Here is a 24,616-nt window from a genome sequence, read left to right as displayed (position 1 = left end):
CCCTGACCCTGGCGTTATAGTACCTGGCAGTACGTTGGTGGTAGGCGACGTTCCTTAGTAGTGCTCTTTCGTGGACCTCATCTATAAAGTCTAGGTTTGCCCGCAGTCCGTCGATATAGGTGCGTTCATTGAAGTGCAGAACCCTATGGGACATAGCGCAGACCTCTACCGGCGCCAATGCTTCAGTGCCATATGCTAGGCGGAATGGGCTCTCTCCTATGGGCGTCCGTACTGTAGTTCGGTATGCCCACAGGACGCTTGGTAGTTCTTCTACCCACTTGCCTTTGGCTCCTTCTAGCCTTTTCTTGACTCCTTCCAGTAGCGTTCTGTTGGTGACCTCCACCTAACCATTGACCTGTGGGTATGCTACCGACACAGGCCAATAGTCGATGTTGTAGCGGTGACAGAATGCTTGGAATTTAGGGTTGTTGAATTGTTTTCCATTGTCTGAGACGAGGATCCGTGGTACCCCGAACCTGTAGATGACGTCGTCGCGGACGAACTTCTCCATCTCTGTCTCTGTTATCTTGGCCAAGGGTTTAGCTTCAACCCACTTGGTGAAGTAGTCGATCGCGACGACCAGGTACTTTCTGTTTCCTGGTGCTGCGGTGAAGTTGCCTAAGATGTCTAGTCCCCACATGGCAAAAGGTATGGGGTTGAGGATTGATGTCAGCTTGGTGGCGGGTAGATGGGGTACTGGGGCGAACAACTGACATTGCTCGCACTTCTTGGCATATTGGATGGCCTCCTCTTGCATTCGTGGCCAGTATAGTCCCTGGCGGAGGATTTTGTAGGCTAGGGCTCGTCCCCCCCATGTGGCTTCCACATATCCCCTCATGGACTTCGGCTAGGGCGTACTCTGCCCCCTTGGGTCCTAGGCACCGGAGTAGTGGTGCTGTTGCCCCCGCTTATACGAGACCCCGTCTAGGACGGTGTACTTTGCAGCTCTCATCCTGATCTTCCTTGCTTCGGCCTTGTCTTCTGGTAAGACATCGTTCTGGAGGTAGTTGAGTAGAGGGTCCATCCAGCTAGGTCCCTCCGTGATCTCGTTAACCTGCTTTTCCTTATACGTTGGCTCATGCAGGATCTCAACATAGACTGCGCTAGCCAAATTTTGGAGTTCCTCATTGGCTAGCCTGGATAGGGCATCAGAGGCGGCGTTCTCCTCCCTGGGAACTCGAACCATCTCAAACTTCTCGAAACCCTTGATCAATGCTTGAGCGCGTGCTAGGTATGATGCCATCCTCTCATCTTTTGCCTCATACTCCCCATTCACCTGATTCACCACGAGCTGGGAGTCGCTCCGGGTGGATAGGTGTGTGACTTGGATGGCTTTGGCCACCCGGAGTCCAGCTAGTAATGCCTCGTACTCTGCTTCATTATTGGATGCTTGGAAGGTGAACCGGAGAGCATATTGGATACGAAATCCCTCGGGGCTGGTTAATATGAGCCCAGCGCCGCTTCCTGCCGCATTGCTCGACCCATCCACGAACATGTCCCACGATCAGTGATCCTTCTCTTCGGGCTCCCCTGTTTGTGACTCGATCTCAGACTGGGTACACTCTGCAATGAAATCTGCAAGAGCCTGGCCTTTGATGGCTGTCCTTGGTTGGAACCTGATGTCATGCTCACTTAACTCCACCGCCCATGCTATCAATCGTCCGGAGACGTCCGGCTTGTGCAATATCTTCTTCAAGGGTAGGTCTGTGAGGACTGTGATGGTATGGGCTTGGAAGTATGGTCGTAGCTTCCTGGCTGTCATTACCAATGCATAGGCTACCTTCTCGATCCTAGTGTACCTGGTCTCTGCATCGATCAGGACATGGCTGACGTAGTAGATCGGCCTCTGGACTTTGTCTTCTTCCTTTAGCAGTACTGCGCTGACCGCGACAGGGGTGGCGGCCAGGTAGAGCTGCAACTCTTCGTTAGGTTCCGGTCGCCCAACCAAGGGTGGGCTCTCTAGGTACTCCTTCAATTCTCCGAACGCCTTTTGGCACTCTTCCGTCCATGTGAAGTCCTTAGGGCTTCGGAGGTTCTTCAATGTTTTGAAGAATGGTAAGCACTTATCACCTGATCGTGACACGAACCTGGAAAGGGCGGCAACCCTTCCATTCAACCTCTGCACTTCCCTGACCGTTCGAGGAGGTGCCATCTCTTGGATGGCCTTGATCTTGGATGGGTTGGCTTCTATTCCACTGGACCGAGACCATGAACCCCAGGAATTTTCCCGACGTTACACCAAGGCGCACTTTGCAGGGTTTAGCTTCATCCGGTTCCTCCTCGATCGTGAATACTTCCTCTAGGTCGGTCAGGTGTTGGTTGGTGTGGACGCTTTTCACGAGCATGTCATCCACATATACTTCCATGTTGCACCCGATCTGCTCCTCGAACATCTTGTTGACCATTCTCTGATAGGTGGCCCCTGCATTCTTTAACCCGAACGGCATGACGTTGTAGCAATAGTTCTCTTTGTCCGTCCAGAATACGGTGTAAGACTCATCATCCTCATACATGAGGATCTGGTTGTATCCGGAGTAGGCGTCCATGAAACTCAGCATCTCATGGCCGGCGGTGGCGTCGATCGAGGGTCGATCCGGGGCAAGGGTACTCATCTTTTGGGCATGCCTTGTTCAGGTCGGTGTAGTCGACACATATCCTCCACTTCCCACTTGGCTTTGGTACCATGACCACGTTGGCGAGCCAGGTTGGGAACTTCTCCTTTCTGATGAACCCTGATCCGCTTAACTTCTCGACCTCCTCCTTGATTGCTTGTCGGTCGAGGGCGAAGTTACGCCGCTCGTTGAACAGGCTTCTGGTTGGGTCGACATGTAGTCGGTGTTCCGCTATGGAGCGTGGTATTCCCGGCATGTCGGAGGTCGACCATGCGAAGACATCTATGTTCGCTGGAGGAGGTGTCCAAGCTCTTCTTTCTGTTCCTTGCTTAGCAAGAGCCGACTGAACGACCTTGGAGGGGTCATCCTGGCTGAGTGGCCATGGGATGAGGTCTTCCACCGGCCTTCCCCTTCTCTCTGTCGCTTCATCTCTCGGTCACTCGATCATGCTCTCTAGGCAGAGTGCCATTCCACGGGTGTTGCCATTATTCTTTTTCATGAAGGTGGCGTAGCACTCCCTTGCTTTCTTCTGATCTCCTCGGACTTCGCCTACCCCATTCTCGGTGGGGAACTTCATCTTCAGGTGAAGTGGTGATATGACTCCTCTAAGGGCGGTCGGTGATGGTCGCCCTAAGAGGCCGTTGAAGGACACCACGGACTTGACTACCATGAAATTTACCATGATGGTTACTTGTTGAGGGTGTACCCCGAAGGTGACGGGTAGCTCTATGGTACCTCTGATGGAGGCGGTGGCACCTGAGAATCCATGGAGATAAGTGGGCTCTGGTTTTGAGCTGGTCGTCCCCGAACCCGAACTGTCCATAGGCGTCCAAGGAGAGTACGTCAACAGACGCCCCTGTGTCTATCAGTACCCTGTGTACAGGTCGATTGGCTACCTCCACCTGTACTACCAAGGCATCTTCATGCGGGAAGTTTAGTCCTTCCAGGTCTTCATCCGAGAAGGAGATCACCGCCTCAGTCTTGGCTATCTTGCTGGGCTTCTCTGCCACTCCCACGAACCTGGCATGAGCTTTAGCTTTTCTGGTGGACTCTTGTCCTGGTCCTCCAAGTATGGTGAGGATAGGAGGTCCCTTGGTGCCACTAGGTTCTGTGGCATCTCTCCGCTCTTCTGGGCGGTCTCTCTCTCGATCTGTTCTTCTTTCTTCTTGTCTCGGCTCCACTCTGTCTCCGTCGCGACCTCTATCTTCTTGGCCTGAGCGGTTGTCACGTCTCCCCTTCACATACTTGTTCAAGCTTCCTGCTTTTACCAGTTGTTCTATCTCTCTCTTCAATTGATAGCACTCCTCTGTGTCGTGCCCATTCTCTTTGTGGAAGAGACAATATTTGTTAGGGTTTCGCTTCTCTGGCGCTGCTAGCATGGGTCGTGGCCAATGGAGTAGGTCACGGTCCTGGATCTGCATGAGTATCTGGGACCTGGTGGTGTTCAGTGGTGTGAACTCAGGGGTGCTTGCCCTCTCGCTTCTCTCTGGGCGACGGTCTGTCCTCCTAGATGGGCGGTCGCTCTTCTCTTGTCGGTGCTCTGTCCTCGACCTCTTACCCTCGTTGCGGTCATCAGGTGCTGACCTCTTGTTGTCCTATGGCTTGGCCTCGATTATTTTTGTTCTAGCTTGTAGTACCTCGGCCATATTTGCAAACTCGTTGCACCGCTCCAGGAGCTCTTTCATAGTCCTGGTCTCATGACGTGCCAGGTCCTTGATCAAGTCCAGGTCTCTAATACCTCCTGCTAGGGCTGCATGCTGTGTCTGGTCATCCAAGTCTCGAACCTCCAGGGACTCCTTGGTGAACCTGGTAACGTATTCCCTGAGAGATTCCCCAGGGTTCTGTACCACGTTTAGTAGATTGACGGTGGTCTTCTTCTGCTTGACGCTGCTTTGGAAGCGGGTGACGAACTGCTCGTATAGCTCTGCGAACGAGCCTATAGATCTCGGTCGTAGCCTGGAGAACCATGATGTGGCTGCTCCCTTGAGGGACGCCGGGAATGCCCGACAGGAGACCACGTCTGACCCCCCATACAGCGTCATCATGCCATTAAAGTAGTTGATGTGGTCATTAGGGTCAGTGGTACCACTGTAGAGTTCAAAGGTGGGTAGTCGAAACCTGGAAGGTAGTGTGGCTGACATGATCTCTGCCGAGAAGGGGTGTTGTCCAGGTATGGAATGTGTCTCGCCTTTGGTCTGCTTCTTCAACCCTTCCAGCTTCTCATCCAGGTCGCGGAGTCTTTGATCGAGCTCCTCGTCCCTTGTCTGCCCCCCACGCCTAGCCGGACGTTCGCTGCGGCCCCGTTCACGCTCTCTCCTGGATGTCCCCTCCCGCCTTGAGTGTTGGCGGGATGGTGAATGGTCATGCCGTGATGAACCCTGTCGTGAAGGTGAGGGGCTTTCTTCTCTGTAGGTCCGGCTTCGTCGTGGTATGTGACTTTCTTCCAGTCGTCCGTCAAACACGGACCTCCGGACCGATCTCTGCGGGCTAGACACCCTCGCCTTGGGTGTTGGCGTCCTCCCACGTTCTGACCGTGGCGAGAGGTCTCTTGTTCTCCTGGGATGCTGGGAAGGCTCCCCCCGCTACGGAGTGGGGGTTGCCTGTCGCGCAAGTCTCTCTGATCTCACGTCCCTGGGAGATGATCTCCTAGGGTTTGGCTCTTGTTGAGGTATGGACTCCACCCTTGCTGCTGGTGAAGTCCTCCGACGGTGAGATGTCGCACGCTGCGTCAGGTATTCTCGAAAGAGTCGTTGTTCATCGAGGATCTGTCGTTGTAGGTCGTTGATCTGACCCACAGTGGCTGGAGCATTGGGATCAGGTGTCACCTCCACCACCACATCGTTGGCCTCGTCATTGTTGGGCTCGGCGATCACGAACTGGTCATTAAGGGGGATCTCCTCCTCCAGAGGGACATGGTCCTGGTTGTTGGCTCTGCGGTGAGAGCACTCTGGGGGTGGTGATCCATTCCTTGCTCCGTTGTTGGTGGTGGTAGTCTTCCTTCGTGCCATTGAATGAGTATGGAAGCAAGCTAGTAGCTGTAATGGCTAGCGTCGTTCCCACAGACGGCGCCAATCTGTTGCGTCAAGAAATGGTCGAGCGGTCCTACGAGTGCCGTCACCTGCAAGTGGACCAAAGGGGTCAACAGAGAGAACCGGTGTGGTCCCGACCTAGGGCTCTCCGATGCCAAAGTTAGATCTCCTGGCGCAAATAGATGAATAGTGATTATTCAGTATGAGTTTAGATGTCCTCTATGGGGTTGTGTACCTTTGCCTTTTATAGTAGCATATGGCGGTGTGGAGAGTCCCCGTTTGATTGACGATTGTGCCGTTGAGTGGATAGAGGCCCTGGGGTAACGGGGCTCTATCCTGATTGGCCATCTCCCCGTGGGAGGGAGTGTCCTGGTGGCATCAGGATCCTTGGTGGATAGATACCTGCGTGTGGTGATAACGTCCTTGGTGCTTGAATCCGTCTGGATGACGTGACCTCTAAGCGGCGGTCTAGAGTCCTGGTAGTGACATGAGTCTTAGCGATACGAAGGGTCGTAGATGGGTGGCCCCCACCTCACGTGCCCACGCTGTGTCTGGGTGCAGGCCCCGCCTGGGTGAGGCCGCGCCTGGGTGAGGAGGCCGCACCCTAGTGAGGAGGCCGCGCCTGGGTGAGGAGGCCGCGCCCTGGTGAGGAGGCCACGCCTGGGTGAGGCCGCGCCTAGGTGAGGGGGTCGCGGGTGAGGAGGCCACGCCCTGGTGAGGAGGCCGCGCCTGGGTGAGGCCGCGCCTAGGTGAGGGGGCCGCGCCTGGGTGAGGAGGCGGCGCCTGAGGAGGCCGCGTCTGGGTGAGGCCGCGCCCCGGATGTGTGGCCGCGCCCGAGTAGTGGCCGCCCCCTAGTGGGGCTGGGACTCCGGTTCGTTCCCCTTGGCTATGGGGCCGGTCGTCTGTGACACGTGGCGGTCGTTGGTTGGCCCGGTGAATATTGGATGTATCAGGAGGCCATGGTAAGTTTGTGCAAGTATTCAAGCTTTTCATTTACATTCATGCAAGCACATCCAGGTTTTACTATCTAAACTCTCAATCTCATTCTCCATCTCCTCTATAACTCTCTATCTTCTTCTTCTTCCCCCTCTATTTCTTTTATTTTAATTTTATATGATTGTGGTTTATGGATGCATTTTTATTCCCTTATTTCTTTTATGTGGTTGGTATGTGTGGCTGCATTTTTATTCCTTTCAATTCGCTTTAGTTTGATAGGTTAGATGCTCATGTGTTAGGACGCCGATTTAATCCCTTAATTTTGTTAGATACTTATGAGTTAGGATGCATTGATTTTCGTTAGTTTAATTAGTTTAATTTAACACTTTAATTTGGTTCACTTTGCATTACTTTTAAGTTAGTTAAATAGAGTGGCGTATATCTCCTCGTGTTCGACCCGTAGCTACGATTGACCCGTACGCTTGTGGTTTTATTTTAACTCAAACACCCACCCTAGTGGAAGTTACGCCATAGCGTGCATATCGTACTGCATGTGCTTATATCGATCGATTGTGAGAGTGATCGAATGTGTCACACCCCAAACCACCACCCCCTAGGAGGATTGGGTAGGTGACCCGAATTGCATAACGGCAATCCACCAAATCCCACGGATCTAGAAGCAATGCTTACATTCATGGAACCACATTCATCACTTTACCATAAGCAAGGTCAGAGTGATATAGATAAACTACAATTGCAATAACAAAAGGAAGCATAGCGATACGAAAAATGGTGATAATATATATCCATAAGTGAGTTTGATACATTTCCCCACAACCCACAACTAAGAAACAAAGCTAACAAGAACAGAACTACATACATAAATATATACAGGGTGAGCATACTCAACCCCAAAAAGAAAAGAAAGTAACAACTACAATTGAACCACAATCAGAACGGGGATAAACTCCTAGCAAAAACAAAAAGGAGTCCCTGAGACAAAAGGCATCAGATGCGCTCCTCAACGGTCTTAATCAATGACCACCAAGAAAGAACGCAGGATCGGTATGACCTGCGTCGGGGTCCACACCAACATCATTGTAACAACCAGGACTCTCCTCCTCGAGATGAGCCTGCATGCCACAGCGGCATCGATCTGCAAAATCATCTAAGAAAAACAATGTATAACAGAGTGTGAGCCCCACTGAACTCGTGAGCAAATCATATCATCATGCATGCACATGCAATCACAATTCACAGTTCATATGATCCTACATGATATGCAAGTCTAGATTATTTATTAGCCACCTGATAGTACAACTAAGTCAGGTCAGTGCTACTACAATCCCCACTACATGTATCCCTGGTGCGGGCTTCTAACCCCTTCCCGTGATACACCCATTGAGTTGTCAGAGAGGACCAGTCAGCTCCCGCATTCGTTCACCAAGGTTAGCCCGTCATATGATCCTACATGATATGCAAGTCCAGATTATTTATTAGCCACCTGACAGTACAACTAAGTCAGGTCAGTGCTACTACAATCCCCACTACATGTATCCCTGGTGCGGGCTTCTAACCCCTTCCCGTGATACACCCATTGAGTTGTCGGAGAGGACCAGTCAGCTCCCGCATTCGTTCACCAAGGTCAGCCCGACCAGCCCTCTGTGATTAACCTGTAGGGCAATCCATTTCTTTTCTCTTTTCCTTTCTTTTCTTTGGCTTACAGCCCATATTCACCATTTTGGTGTTCTTTCTCATTCATTCACCATTCCGATGTTCTTTCATTTCTTTTCATTTCTTTTCGCTTTTCACATATTCATAAGGTCACCCTCACAGGCATCCAACACCTATACCCCTGTTGCCAAGGGTGCGTAGCACGGGTGATGAAACTCTAACCCCATGTCTATATGGCATCGTATGAGTCGAGTGGTGTCAATCGCATCCCATTCTATGGGCTACCACAGGCCTCATTTTCAAGCCGACTACGGCATCTAATCTAACATTCACAATCATCATATAAGAATTGACAATGTTAATCAACAGACAGTCATTATGCAGTGATTTGAGTAACTTTAATAAAAAGTAAGTAACACAGCATTCATGATTAAAATTCTTAATTGCCGGCATAAGATCATAATTACACATGCACATATGATAATATTATTCACTCACCTGAGTTGGGTTCCAAGATCTTGGTTGCAAACTCAGTTTCAAAAGCAGTCTGGTTGTTGACCTCGAGTGCGGGATCAAATCCTAAATACAAATCAGATAATGTCTTATTAAGTTTTCAGTCTATCACTGGTAGTCCTAGGGTTAACCTAAACTTACTGGGTTGACCCGGTGTTCAGTTGGTTCACACTTAGAATCACTGGGCCTTAGGTCATGCCCCGGTGCATCATCCAGTGTTAGTGGCATAAAGGTAAAATGGTCATTAACAGTGACTATACCTGACCCTAGGTCAGATTAGGTCCACAGCTTGCCTGTGCTGTAGGACCAAGCACAACAGGGTTTCCTTCACCTGCGGGGCCCACTAGGGTTTCAAAATATTCCTTTAATATGGATAGATGTGGGGAAGGGCATTTATGTCATTTCCCACCTCCCCACACTGTCCCACAGCCATTGGGTGAGATCCCCCAAATCTGATTGCAAAAATAGCAGCATTTCCTTCACTTGGCGATGGCTCTGGGCATTGGGTGCATTGCCCAGTGCCCTCAAATTGACATTGGGCTGAGTTCCCAAGGCTGGGTTTTTTTAGGCTATGCTCAATTCTGATCCTTTGCATGTTAGGGGGGTCAGGTAGCCCCTGGGATGGTCTACCTATTGGTCCAAATGGATCATCCATCGGGTCCACCATTTGGCTGCCCAGACAAGCTAATGAATAGTATCACAGGGTTTTTCCCAAACTTGAAATTCGATTCTAGCCACATGTAAGGCTGGATTTACACATGCAACATGGTTCTGGGGCTGCTACCACCTAGGGCTAGGTCTGTGCAACCCTAGCTTGCATCCAGGATTCCAGATTATCTGCCAGAAGTGAATCTAGGCAGTGCAGCTGTGCACAGTCAGATTCGGCTCACAAGAACAATATAACAGCCTATTAAAATTTAATAAAAATTACAGATCTTCCATGCCAAGGCTTGCATGGTAGATCAGGAGCTGTCCAGGGCAAACCCTAGCTGTTCAGGGCTGCCCAGGGAGCAAAAATACATCAAACATAGAGAAGAAATGGGGACAGCAAGCATATACAGGTATTTTTATACCTGAGCTGGTCTGAGAAAGCTCGAACCAGGCTGGGTGCAGGGCTGCAGCAGCTCCCCCTCCTTCCTCCTTCTTTCTTCTTCTCCTTCCTCTTCTTTCTCTCCTTTCTCTCTTCTTCTCCTCTCCACGAAATGAGCAGTAACAAGAGCTCAAAATGAGCCCAAAGCTCATCTATTTATAGGCCCAGCCTTCATTGAGGCGTGTTTGGCTATGAAGGTCTCTTTTGAAAATCATTTTTTGAACTGATTCTGAGTGATTCTGGGCACACTGGTGGGGTCCACAGTGAACTAAGGGTATGAGGTTGTCCTTCAGACTCCCTTCTATCTATGGAGGGTGCCCATGTCCAGGTTGGGTGGTTCCCATAAATAAAATCCAATAAAATATGCTGTTTCAGTCACTGGGCGATGTTACTGGGCCTTGTCTGCATCGCCCAGTGCCATCGTCCAGAGAATTCCAGCAAGCTGAAATTCAGTGGAGCTTGCAAAGGGGTTTGACCCTTGGTCAGAGCATTGTCCCCACATGCCTTATAGGAGATTTTACACACTTTTTCAGAAGTGGATCCCACTGTTTGGGGAGGAGAGAGATTACCTGGGGTCCAGGCCATACATCATGCTATGAACTGTGCAAGTGCAGGGGTCTACTGTCCATCTTCTGACAGGTATATAGGGGAACCTGTTCATAGTCTTCTCAATGATCCCATTGACTGGAGTGATGCTCCACAGTGTTCCTAGTTGCCTGGTCAGGGGTTCCTCCCCTTAAATCAAAAATCCAACCAGTCAGGAGCAGGGTTTGACAGAATGGATCCCTGCTTCGTCACTGTGTGAGCCACGTGGATTATATTAATCCCCCAATACCCTTATTACCTGAGACAATGTCATGAAAAAGACACCCAATGACGCTACTTTGACGTTCTCCTTTGGATCATGGATGATGCGGTCCAGCGGGAAGCGATTGGGAAAGTTGTTGGGGATATTTGGATTGACATGAGGGGCTCAGGGAAAACCATTGGACGTTACACATGACACTACTTTGACGTTCTCCTTAGGATCATGGATGATGCAATCCAGCGGGAAGCGATTGGAAAAGCTATTGGGGATATTTGGATTGACATGAGGGGCTCAGGGAAAACCATTGGACGTTACACCTTTGTTATGTGACTCATTGTCCGGGCGACTTGTCGTATTTGTGATCGACGCAGTCATGAGTACATTACATGCCAAGGATTAACACTGCTCATCATGAGGGGTCGAGAGTCTTAGATCAGGTGTAAGTAGATCATCTGGGGTATTTCGAGACTTTTGAGAGTGATTTACTATGTTGGCTAGATGGAAGTTTGATATAGTACTCCTACCTTGTATCATCTCGACAAGTCGCACACCCCATTACCTGTATGGAGGATAACGCGGAATGAGAGAAACTTGAATGCATAATTAAATTTATGCACCCTGTGTGGGCGAGTGGGAGATGTAAAACGATAATGGGTTGGGCCCAATTAGTGCGCCCACAAGGTGCTGACCGCACGGAACCCGAGCTCTGGAGGGGGCGGTCACTTAAGTGACTAACCCCTCCCCCTTTCCTATTCGATCTAGACCTCTAGTGGAAGTCGACCAATTGAGAGGGACGCCCAGAGTTTTGCCTATAAATAAGTATTAGGCTTAAACCCTAAAAGATTGATTTTCATATCTTTGAGAAGCTGTTCTCTCCCTCTCTTTCAAGTTTTGTGTTTTTCCTAGGGTTTCCATTTAATTGCCTAGGGTTTTGTGGTGTGGGTTTCTCTAAGTGAGAGAAGCCTGTGGAGATCGTGGAGTGCTCGTAATTACAAGTTATGTTTGATCATCTCTTCTGTTGCGATTCCATTCGGTTCAGGTAATCCCTAAACCTCTATGTTTATGGAATAGAATGCATGATTCCCTAACAGGTATAGACATGAAAAGACTAGATTGATAGATAAATATGTGGCCCTGATATTATCACACATTAAACACTGGAGGATGAGACAGTGGAATACCAAACTCTTGTAACCAAATCAACTTTGCTGCCCTATCAGCCAAGGCTTAAGTTCGGACTCGGTAAAAGAATATGCAATGGTCCGTTGGTTGCAAAAATTCCAAGAAATCAAGTTTTTTTCAAAAAAAATTGGCATACCCACCAGTTGATTTATGATTAGCAAAGTCACATGTCCAGTCAACATCGGAGGAACCCTGAGTCATGAGAAATAAGTAACCCATGGTCAAGTGCATGCGTGCTCCATGACGATCATTAGTCTATCCATGGAAGAAGAAAATCTCCAACACGTCTTCTTGAATGGAAGAGAGAATTATTTATTTTTTTATGATTTTTTGTGTAGAACAATATGGGCATTGCAGGTCGTAATCATAGCATCCTTAAAGGCCCTACATTGATCAGCAATGTCAGCAGCTATTTTAATGGCGTCTGAAGCAGTTCCCAGCAGGCCTCGCCTTGTAAATCCCACGCTGTACAACCCATTCTCTCCTTTCCAACCATTAGGAAATGGGGTCCTGGGCATTCCTTCGTCCGTGAAGAAATCGCAACTCTGAACCAACCAATGCAAAAGAATACAAAATAAGCAATTTGGAGCTTAGTTTGAAACGAGGTCACCTACTTATAAACAAGCCTAGCTTTCAAATTAAAATTTCCATGAAGATACTCACAGAACCCAATAATTCCTTGATCGTCACTGATCGTAGAAACTTACAAAATCTCAGTTCTTAGGGACAAAACCCCATCTCCCCCCCCCCCCCTTTTATTCGTATCCCTTTACCAGAAAAGGTTAATGACGGAATAAAAATAAATAAAAATAATAATAATAACTTGTTTTGCATATCATCATTTCCTTCCTTGACAGTAATTAGATATTCATTCCTATACATATTCAGTTACTTAAAAATCAACCGGATGTTCAGCCTCTCAAGTGCGGTACATTGTCCAGTACCCCTTAAAAGTGCATCGGATGGTGGCCTCTGCATTTGGGAGGATAACAAATAAAATTCAATGCACAAGTGCTGTGCACTGTCTGATGCACTTTAAAGATGTACTGGACAGTGCACCGCATTTGAGAGAATAAAAATTCCCCCCATTTAACCTTTTTCTGTTTTCAAAAATAATAAAATGTCTTAATCCTATCCTACACCTGGGGTGTCAAAACCTAACCTTGAAATAAGCCAAAACAATTGAAATTGAATCATACCCAAACCAATATGAGCTTATTGGATCAAATTTTGAGTTGGGGTTTTGTGACAGTACTAAAACCAAATCGGATCACGACAAAACCGATAAGACACTGAATCGAATTAAAAAAATCAGACCTAAACTATAATAACCCGATTTGAAACAAGTAGCAGCCCAAAATCCATATAAAAATACATTTTTTTTCCATACATATGAATATACTTGCATGGTAAATCATAACCAAACCGATAGTAAACCGATAAGAAATCGAAACCAAACCGATAAGAAACTGATGCACCCTTATTGGATCATGTTTTGATTCACTCGTTCTTACATTGAAACCAATGAAACCAAACCAAATCCGATCTAAACCGACCACACCCCTACCTACACCTCAAGCTATTTGCATGGTAAAGATCTCCAAACAAAACCCAAAATTTTCATGATAGCAACTCATCAGATGTTAGCCCCATTCTACTAATAGTATAAAGTCCCATCTGTCTCTCTCCCTAGAGCAGGGAACTTACAAGAAAGAAAAAAAAAAAAAAAAAAAAAACCAGTCGAGTCATAGAATATGGAAAAGAAACGCTTTGTAGGCTAGTACCTGTGTATGCAAGCATGAAAGCGACAGAAGATTGATAATAAGATAAAAGCTCGAGAGTGAGAGTGAGAGAGAGAGAGAGAGAGAGAGAGAGTGAGTGTGTGTGTTATAACCTTGAGCCAAGAAGGAACGTTGCTCTTGTACCCCGTTGCTAAGATTATGGAATCGAACTCCTTTTCTTGTCCATCAACAAATTTAGCCCCTCTTCTAGTTATCTCTCTCACACCCTCCATCACCTATGGAAGTTAAAAACCACAAAGCCCACAATACCCATTTTAAACCATCATTAGAAAAAACAAAACACACAATACCAACTTCAACCCTACCTGGATCTTGCCATTTTTTATTTGTAATAGAGCTCCTGCATCAAGGACCGGGGTTTTACCCGTCATGTTCTTAAGCTCAATAGGTCCTGTTTTGGGTCGTCGGAGGCCTAACCAGTCTGTGTTGCCCAAGGTCAAGCTCGTCACAAGTAATAAGAACTTGTCTACCAATCTCAAGGGAAACCATTTAAGAAGAGCCATAGCTAACCCAAATGTTGAGAATCCAAACATCTCCCTTGGTAGAATATGAACCTGAAAGAACCAAATTTTAATTAAATTGGAACAAAAAGTTTCAACTTGAATGAGTTGAGTTCTCAGCTTACACTTACAGTATTTCTCACAACCATATGACTGCTTGCATTATAACTACAGAGATCGAAGCAGACTTCCATGCCCGAATTACCACAACCAATTACCAAGACCTTCTGGTTCCGAAACTCTTCACCAGATTGGTACATGCTAGTGTGAATGATAGGGCCGTGGAACCTGTCCATTCCTGGAATTTCAGGAATTACAGGCTCGGCGTTCTCTCCGGTGGCCACGATAAGCCACCGAGAGATGTATTCTATGTCTGGGGTCCGAACTCTCCAGAACTCACAGCTCGGATCGAACTTGGCTGATTCGACCGATTGACTGAACCTTGGTTCAATAGAGAAGTATGTTGTGTAGGATTTCATGTAAGAGATGAACTGTTGCTTTGATGGGTATTTTGGGAAGTCAGTAGGGAAACCCATGAGAGGGAGCTCACAGAACTGCTTCGGTAGATGGAGTGTTAATCGGCTGTAGGTCTTGTATTGCCATAGAGAGGCTATGCAGTTGCTTTTTTCAAGCACAAGAGATGGGATACCTTTCTCATCTAAGCAAGCAGAGACTGCTAGACCTGAAGGGCCTGCACCAACGATGATGGGTCCGTGCACCCAAGCATATTTGAGTTGTGTGTCTTCTTCTCTACAAGTATCCATGACCAAACCAATCTCTCTCTCTCTCTCTCTCTCTCTCTCTCTCTCTCTCTCTTGTTTATTTCACTATCACAATGTTGTTTCTTTCTACCTTTCTAGCTACTTCCCCTGCTTTGTCACCCTTAGAATCTCTGTTTATCTGGGTTGTGTTTCTCTCGAGTTATCCTTCAATTATGTTGATGTTGGAAGATGTTAGTAAATGGGGAGGAAACAGGTAAAATTGGAATTTAAAGGGCGAGTGTGTTTAAGATTAAAAAGGTTGTCAGGGTCGTCAAAAGGTAGATGGAATGGAAGAGTGTAACTTGGTGAATTCTGATGGTTTGAGAGAGAGAGAGAGAGAGAGAAGGGAGGTGTGAGGGTTAAGGATAGGATTCGGTTCTCCTTCTCAAGGCTATTCTAGTCTCAACTGTTGCAGAACGGGAGATGTAGACATTGGAGGAGAGAGAGAGAGATGATATAAAGACATTTATGTGTATTTGAAAGTGGAATTTATTATGAGAGAGCAGTAGAATGGCCATAGTCGTAAGGGGGGATCGTAAGCATGTCCCGACGAGAAATTAGAGGCGTCGGCTACTGGAATAAAGTTATTTATTATTCGGGTGAAGAGACAGGAGACTCAAGATTAAAGACTTTAGACTCGAAAGAAAGAAAGATTTTTTTCAGCTATTTCTGGGGAAAGGGAAGAGAGTGAGAGTGGAATTTGGATTGTCTATGGTCGGCCTGATCGTAGCAGCCATAGCAGCGCCGTAATGAAGTGTGGTGCAATGATCGCCTTATCCCTGCTCAGAATTTATTCTGAGAGAGTAATAGAATGGCCATAGTGTCGTAAGGGGGGATCGTACGCATGTCCCGACGAGAAATTAGAGGCGTCGGCTACTGGAATAAAGTTATTTATTATTCGGGTGAAGAGACTGGAGACTCAAGATTAAAGACTTTAGACTCGAAAGAAAGAAAGATTTTTTTCAGCTATTTTTGGGGAAAGGGAAGAGGGCGAGAGTGGAATTTGGATCATCTACGGCCGGCCTGACCGTAGCAGCCATAGCAGCGCCGTAATGAGGTGTGGTGCAATGACCGCCTTACCCCTATGTGTTGCTATGGGGCATGGTGCAATGACCCCCTTACCCCTGCTCGGGCAGGGGTAAGGCGGTCATTGCACCATGCCTCATTACGGCGCTGCTATGGCTGCTACGATCAGGCAAGCCGTAGAAGATCCAAATTCCACTCTCGCCCTAGGCCATAGATGATCCTGATCCGCAAAAGTGGCATACGTTAGGCTGGAAAAACATTTTTTTGTCGGGGCTGATGTTCTCTATGCCGCAATGCAGCCTGTGCCCAGACACATGGGTTTACCATTCAGGGGGCACGGTGGTCATTTTGCTCACCCCCATGTGTCTGGGCACAGCATGTGCCCCCGGTATAGAGAACATTTGGCCTTTTTGTTATCCTGAGATAGGGGGGCGATGGGTTGTGTAGTATGAAGTAAGGGCAATTTGGATCCTCTGGTACCGCTGCCCGTGCAGCAGGCGTGTGACCTCACATAGGTAGGGTGTGGGCCCCACCGGGACAGGGTGCTTGTGCAGTGGGTAGAGCGGTCATTTTACCCCTGCCTGTGTGAGGATCAATCTCAGTTACTATGACAATTTTTTATTAGTTCCGATTCTAATGGGATTAGTCTCAGAACCATGAGTGATCCCAAAATTAGGATCTGATCCCGTTTAATAGTGGGACGGTCCAATTTTGGTTCTTTAATGATTCCAAGCACTTAGAATTTCAAACAGTCAAATATGTACAAAATTCTTAAGTATAAAAATAAATTTCTTAAGAATATAAATAATTGAATATATTACGCATAAAATAATCAAACACCAATTCTTAAGAATGCAAAACACTCAACCTAACCCAAAGTAACTGATAACCTTTAGTTTTTCTTTGTAATTACTATATGACTCCTATATAAATTATTACTATTAAATATTAACTATCCTTGCACGTAACAAAATGGTATCAGAGCCAGGCATGATGGAGGAAATCGACTGTCTTGGGTCTATATGGGAATATCCTTTAAGCATCGTTGGACTGATGAGTTCATAGGCGTAACCTCAAATTCATATACATTGCTCATCGGCAGAAGCAACTTGGAAATTACCCCAACAAGATTTGGGATCCGAGTGGAATTTTTAAAATTTTATTTGTTCATTTTTTCGTTTTCTACAATTGGTCTTAAGGACAAGACCAAATTTTAGGGGATGGATTGTTATGTGCCGGTTTGTACGTGTTAGTATAGCTGATGTAACTATGTTAGTGGTGGAAGTTAGACGTGAGTGGTAATAACGTTAGTACTTATCTTAACTTAAGAGGTTGTAACTACATGGAGTCTTGTAGTCGGTTGCTATCTCAACCCAACTATTTATTTTTATTTCAAATGAAGGAAGGGGAAGTATTGAATCCCTACAAATTCACTGGTTAGAGACGAGGTAGGCCTCCTCATCCAAACCAGACGTTTGGCTTCGTCAATAAAGCCAAAATCCTATTCTATTTGTTCTCTCTCTCTCTATCTCCCCCCTATTTTTTTTTTTCTCTTTTTCTTATTTTCTCTTTTGGTTATCCTTGCACGTAACATGATTTTAAACCCTTATCTTAAAGAACTTTTGGGAATAAAACAAAGGACAATTAAAAGAAGGTGTCAATTTCTAAACACACCTATAGATGTGTCATTAAGCTTCTGGTATACCAACAACATACACAACCTTTTTGATATACCAAGAATAATCCAGTCTATGGATGGTTGACATGTAGTAAAGTCCAAAATAAATTGTGATGTTACAACCCATTTTCTAGGGGCTATGGAGCACTAGCCCAAAGGTTGCAGTTCTGCACCTACCATAAATGTTAGGATGGGAAGGGCCAGAATATTTATTGTTAGAGGCTTGGGGACGGGCCCGTCCCTTTTCCATCTCGGGTACGTCCCACCTCTACAGCCAAAATACGATACGATATACTGATAGGCCTGTCATTTAATGTGGTTGTTTCCATTGTCGGGTCTTGCCAAGCATTTGATGTTGGCACAACCTCTTTGGAAACAGGGGTAAGGCTACGTACATTTGACCCTCCCCAAACCCTGCTAAACGTGGGAGCCTTGTGCACTGGGTATGGCCTTTTTTATGCCCAAGCTGATCATGCAGAGGCCGAAAGACTCTAACGTTCCCAGTATGCTAGGTCAGACCAATACTCCAATCCCTCTATAAATAAAGAGCAAGGACCCCAGTTAAAAGGATCCGATCCATTCCAATCTTGAATTCTATTACTCTCTCACTCACCCTGAGTCTTTCAGCTTGAATTGTTTGCTTTGAGAACTGACTTAGGCATCAGAGGATCCTGCAGGAAACATCTTTGATCTCCTCTTATGTTCATCCTTTTGGTTGCAGGTCCATCCATCGGGCAACCAACATCACCCCACAGTTTTCACATGCATTAGTTTGGTGCCCACCATGGCGCCTGACCCCATAACCACGTTCCATCACTTTTGAGAGACCCAAGTGAGTGAGAACCATGGTAGGAACCAGGGGACAACATGTTAGCTCCTGACAAACTAGCAACAATCAATTCAGGAGAAACCATAGTCCTGCAACTCAAATCCTACTAATATCTAGGAGAATGCATGCGTAGTTGGAAATAACAACCATCTCCTTGAAACCATTCCCACCAACATAGTGTTGGACTCCAGTACACCAGTGACCCGTACGGAATTCACCAGCTCAACCAACCAACAACTCTGAGAGATCTCAAAGGTCTTTCAAGGTCTAGTCTGACCAACTACTCACTGGTGGGATCCAGACCCTTATTTAGAGCACAACAAGACTGGTTCCACACCCTGGACACGCCAGAGCTAGACCACTGGATCATGAACACTACTTGAGACAATTGTGGAGCAGGCAACCATGGGGAAAATCAAAATAGACCCACTGCAAGGCCTCCTTCCCCAAAGTCAGAAAGAACGATTGAGGAAAAAAATAGAAGAATACTATAGAGGTGTCATTAAGGGCGATTAAAAGGTGTCAAGTTCTAAAAACACCTATAGAGGTGTCATTAAGCTTGTAGTATATCGGCAGCTACATGCACAACCTTTTTACTATATATATGGGAAAATTTTGGTATAACCCAAGGTTGGTTACTGATAAACCATAAATACTCAGGGCCAACCCCGATCCGCCATGTGGCATGGCATGAAAAGAGGACGACCCAGACTCGGCTACATCAAGACTCACCCGCTAGACTTAAGAGGAAGAGACCCAGTAGGTCACTCAAGGACCAAGGTCACTACACGAGTGGGCAATGGCATCACCACCAGGAATTACATCATCCTACCGGCGAAGGGATCTTATCCCAAAGGAGATGCACCTTACCCGTGCATGACTCTCATGGATCTTATCCAACACTTGAGGAGCACGCGTGTCTATCTGGTGGGAACACCTTCCCTATCTAGACTCAACCTCCCAAGAGGAGGTGATCTACTACGTGATGGACTCTACTACTAAGGAGGCCTATCACTAGCTACTTGGACTCTCCACAACATCATACTCTGCTATAAATACTTAGGTATTCTCCCCCCATTAACCCATCTTGAATTGTAGTAATTCATCTGTTGCTGAGAGAGATCTAACTTAGGCATCGGAGAGTCCTAGGCCAGAACCACACCGGTTCTCCCTTGTCCCTGACGTCCTTTTGTAGGTTACAACACTCGAAGGACCTACCGATGATTTCTTGACGCAACAGATGCTAGCCAACGTATCTACTAGCTCGCTTCCTCAAGTATTCAATGGCACTATGGGATAAGAAGGCCACTCCCTCCACCAATGCTCTGAGGGAGAGGAATGGGACACCACCATCGGAGAGCTCTTGTCGAAGAGCTAATAATCATGAATTCCAAGAGATGGAGAACCCAGAGAATGAGCACATCGATGTAGTCAATCTCAATAATGAAGTAGCCGTGGAGGCAGTACCTGACCCGAACGTGCCAGCAAGTGTAGGTCAGATCAATGACTTGCAACGACAGATCCTCCAGGACCAAAGACTCCTTCGAGACTAGCTAAGGCAGCAAGTGACGTCCCGTAGTAGGAGGGCATTGCCACCACCAAGGACAGAGCCAATCCCTTGGCAGGAGAAAAACCCTAGGAGGTCACCCCCTGGGGGTGAAAGATCGAAGAGATTTACGAGACGCGTAAGTTTGACTTATCAGCAAGGAGATCCTTCACATCATTCCATGAGAACAGCGAATCTGCTGATCCGATCGAAACGTGGGGCATCACCGACATATAGGTTGGTGGAACCTAATCAGGATGGTTCTATCAGAAGATCAGTATTCCAAGGGCAACTAGGTGGAAGTCGCACACTAAGGCCAAGTCGGACCTATCATGAAGAAAGTCCCTCACGTTCAAGTCAAGGCTCATCACATCGTGATCACTCGCCATCACATTAAAACTCCCGATGGGAGGAAACATCAAGGAGGGGTCGAGAGTGGGTTTGCAGTGAACACGCAACCAGGCGTGGCAAATAGTCACTTGATGAGGAGCTAGATAAAAGACTCCGAGAATTGGACGAGCAGTTGGAAGGATTGAAGAAGCTGATGAAAGGCGAAACACACTCCATACCAGGCCAACATCCATTCTCGGTAGAAATCATGAGCGCATCTCTCCCCTCCAGATTCAGGTTACCTACCTTCGAGCTCTATAGCGGTACCACAGATCCTAATGACCACATCAACTACTTCAACGGGATGATGACCCTATATGGGGGATCAGACGTGGTCTCCTGCCGAGCATTCCTAGCATCCCTCAAGGGTGCAGCCACTTCATGGTTTTCAAGGCCTTGGCCTCGATCGATAAGTTCGTTCATGAAACTCTACGAGCAGTTTGTCACCCGCTTCCAGAGCAGCATAAAGCAAAAGAAGACCATAGTTAACTTGTTGAATGTGGTACAGAACCCTGGGGAGTCCCTCAGGGAATATGTCACCAGGTTCACGAAAGAGTCCCTGGAGGTCCGAGACCTAGACGACCAGACCCAGCATGCAGCCTTGGCTAGGGCATCAGAGACCTGGACTTGATCAAGGACCTGGCACGACATGAGACCAAGACAATGAAAGAGCTTTTGGAGCAGTGCAATGAGTTTGCCAACATGGCTGAGGTTCTACAAGCTCAAAAGAAGGTGATCTAGGTCAAACCTCAAGACATAAGAGATCGGCATCGGATGATTATAAAGAGGGCAAAAGATTGAGGACCGAGCACCAATAGGAGAAAGGTGATCGCCAGCCAAAAAAGACTGAACGTCGCCCAGAGAGGAATGACCGAGCAAGCAGCCCCGACTACACCTCTCTGAATGCCATAAGGTCACAAATCCTTTTGCAGATTCAAGATCGTGGCTTGCTTAATTGACCGCGGTCCATGCTTGTAAGACCCGAGAAGCAAAATCCAAACAAGTACTGTCTCTTACACAAGGACACAGGACATGACACGAAAGACTGCATCCAACTAAAGAGGGAGATAGAACAACTTGTAAAGGCGGGGAGCCTGAATAGATATGTGAGAGGAGGACAAGAGGGCCGTTTGGGCCAGGGAGGTAGAGACCGTGATCGAGAAAGAGAGGAGCCATGACACGAAGAAAGGAGAACAGATCGGGGTCGAGAGAAGGACCACCTGGAGGAAAGGAAGGATGGAGCGAGACCAAGCAACTCCAGAGGAGCCCTAATCCTTACCATACTGGGAGGACCAGGGTAGGAGTCCACAAGAAAGGCCAAAGCCCATGTTAGGTTCGTGGGAGTAGCAGACATGCCGAGCAAAGTAGCCAAGACCGAGATGGTCATCTCCTTCTCGGACGTTGACCTAGAAGGATTGAGCCTGCCACATGAAGATGCCCTAGTAGTGTAGGTGGATATAGCTAATTGAGTTGTGCACAAGATGCTGGTGGACATCGAAGCATCTGTGGACGTATTCTCACTAGAAGCCTACAGGCAATTTGGGTTCAGTGATGTCTAGCTCAAGCCTAAACTAACCCATCTCCACGGGTTCTCAGGCGCCACTGCCTCCATCAGAGGAACAATGGAATTGTCTATCACCATCGGAGAGCATCCTTGGCAAATCACAATCATGGTTAACTTCATGGTAGTGAGATTAGTGGTATCCTTCAATGGTATACTAGGTCGACCATCCCTAATTGCTCTCAAGGGAATAATCTCACCAATTCACCCGAAGGTGAAGTTCCCAACAGAGAACGGGGTAGGCGAGATTAGAGGAGACCAAAAGAAAGCAAGGGAGTGCTACGCGATGTTCGTCAAGAAGAACAATGGCAACGCTCGGGGGATGGCACTATATATAGGGACTTCATCATTGACCAGAGAGACGGGCTAACGGAACAAAGGGGAAAGCCGGTGGAGGACCTTGTCCCATATCCTCTTAGCTAGGATGACCCCACCAAGGTAGTGCAGGTTGGGTCGCTGCAAGGCGAAGAACAAAAAAACAAACTTGGGTGATTCCTCAAGGAGAACTCAGATGTCTTTGCGTGGTCGACCTTGGACATGCCAGGCATACCTTCGCATATAGCCGAACATAGACTGCACATGGATCCAACCAGGAAGCCAGTACAATAAAAGTGGAGGAACTTCACCCTTGATCGACAAGCAACAATCAAAGAGGAAGTTGAGAAGTTGAGACATTTGAGGTTCATCAGAGAGGAGAAGTTCCCAACCTGGCTTGCGAATGTGATGGTACCAAAACCATATGGAAAGTGGAGGATGTCCGTCGATTACACCGATCTAAACAAAGTGTGCCCAAAAGATGAATGCTCCTACCAAGGATCCACCTGTTAATCGATGCAACTGCAGGCCATGAGATGCTGAGCTTCATGGACGCTTACTCTGGCTACAACCAAATCCTCATGAATGAGGAAGATGAGTCATACACTGCGTTCCGGACAGATAAGGAGAACTACTGTTACCCAATCATGCCGTTCGGGCTAAAGAACACTAGGGAAACCTATCAAAGAATGGTCAATAAGATGTTCGAGGAGCAAATCAGGCGCAACATGGAGGTGTACATGGACGACATGCTCGTGAAAGCATCAAGACTGAGCAGCACCTACCTGACCTGGAGGATATGTTCGGGGTACTGAGGAAGAACCAGATGAGGCTTAACCCCGCCAAGTGTGCCTTCGGCTTGACGTGAGGGAAGTTCCTAGGCTTTATGGTCTTAGTACGTGGAATAGAGGCTAATCTATCCAAGATCAGGGCCATCTAGGAGATGTCGCCACCCCGAACGATCAGGGAGGTACAGAGGCTGAATGGAAGGATCGTGGCCCTATCAAGGTTCGTGTTGTGGGCTGGGGACAAGTGTCTGCCGTTCTTCAAGATGTTGAAGAACCTCCAGAATCCTAAAGACTTCACATGGACGGAGGAATGTCAGAGAGCCTTCGTGGGATTAAAGAGGTATCTAGAAAGTCCGCCACTGCTTGGATGACCAGAACCTAATGAGGAGTTGCAACTCTACTTGGCCACCACCCCAGTTGTAGTAAGCGCAGTATTACTGAAGGAGGAAGGTAAACAGCAGAGACCTATCTACTATGTCAGTCACATATTGATCGATGTAGAGACCAGGTACATCCGAATCGAGAAGGTAGCCTATGCACTCGTGATTGCGGCAAGGAAGCTAAGGCCATACTTCCAAGCCCATACGGTCATGGTGCTCACAAACCTACCTCTAAAGAAGGTGTTACATAAACCAGATGTATCAGGATGATTGATCACCTAGGCAGTAGAGTTGAGTGAGCATGACATCAAGTTCCAACCTCGGACGGCCATCATAGGTCAAGCCCTAGCAGACTTTGTCATCGAGTGCATCCTATCGGAGGTCGAGCCAGAAGAGATGGAACTTGAGGAGCGTGATTGAGGATCGTGGGAGATGTTCATGGACGGTTTGAGTAGCGCGGCAAGGAGCGAGGCTGGGTTCATACTCACTAACCCCGAAGGTTTTTGGATTCAGTTCGCCCTCCGATTCACCTTTCAGGCCTCTAACAATGAGGTAGAATACAAGGCACTACTTGTCGGACTGCGAGTGGCCAGAGCCATCCAGGTCACTCACCTAGCCATTTGAAGTGACTCCCAACTCGTAGTACATCAGGTGAACAGGGAGTATGAAGCAAAAGATGACCGAATGGTAGCATACTTGATGCGTGTTCGAGAGTTGATCCCAGAGTTTGTGAAGTTTGAGATGGTTCGAGTCCCGAGGATCGAGAACGTCGCAGCAGACGCCTTATCAAGGCTAGCAAATGATGAGCTTCGAAACTTGGCTAGTACCGTGTAAGTTGAGATACTTCATGAACCAACATACCAGGAGAAACAAGTTAACAAGATCGAGGAGGGGCCAAGCTCGATGGACCCCATCGCCAATTACCTACAGAACGACATACTGCCAGAAGACAAGGTCGAGGCCAGGAAAGTAAGGATGCAGGCACTGAAGTACACTATCATCGATGGCGTACTATACAAGAGGGTGGTCACAGCACCACTGCTCAGGTGCTTAGGACCCAAGGGAGCCAAATACGCCTTGGCGGAGGTTCATGAAGGAATTTATGGAAGTCACATGGGTGGGCGAGCGCTAGCCTATAAAGTCCTCTGCCAAGGATTCTATTGGCCGTAGATGCAGGAGGAGGCCATAGAGTACGT

At 47.5% G+C, this 24,616-nt stretch overlaps 1 protein-coding gene across 1 annotated transcript; it reads right to left on the bottom strand.

The window, feature by feature from the left end:
- Nucleotides 1–12,115: 12,115 nt before the first annotated feature.
- On the bottom strand, nt 12,116–14,917 carry LOC122672618 (probable indole-3-pyruvate monooxygenase YUCCA4). The gene is made up of 4 exons (XM_043870078.1): nt 14,278–14,917; nt 13,952–14,200; nt 13,739–13,861; nt 12,116–12,389 (listed from the first exon to the last, which is right to left on the bottom strand). Exons 1-4 carry the CDS (start codon nt 14,908–14,910, stop codon nt 12,165–12,167), a joined length of 1,230 nt encoding a protein of 409 aa, XP_043726013.1. The 5' UTR covers nt 14,911–14,917; the 3' UTR covers nt 12,116–12,164.
- Between the last annotated feature and the right edge of the window lie 9,699 nt (nt 14,918–24,616).

This window comes from Telopea speciosissima, chromosome 8, assembly GCF_018873765.1.
Source record: "Telopea speciosissima isolate NSW1024214 ecotype Mountain lineage chromosome 8, Tspe_v1, whole genome shotgun sequence".
Classification (NCBI taxonomy): domain Eukaryota; kingdom Viridiplantae; phylum Streptophyta; class Magnoliopsida; order Proteales; family Proteaceae; genus Telopea; species Telopea speciosissima.
Note: the sequence above shows the minus strand (reverse complement) of the source record. Positions and strands in the feature narration are given on the sequence as shown.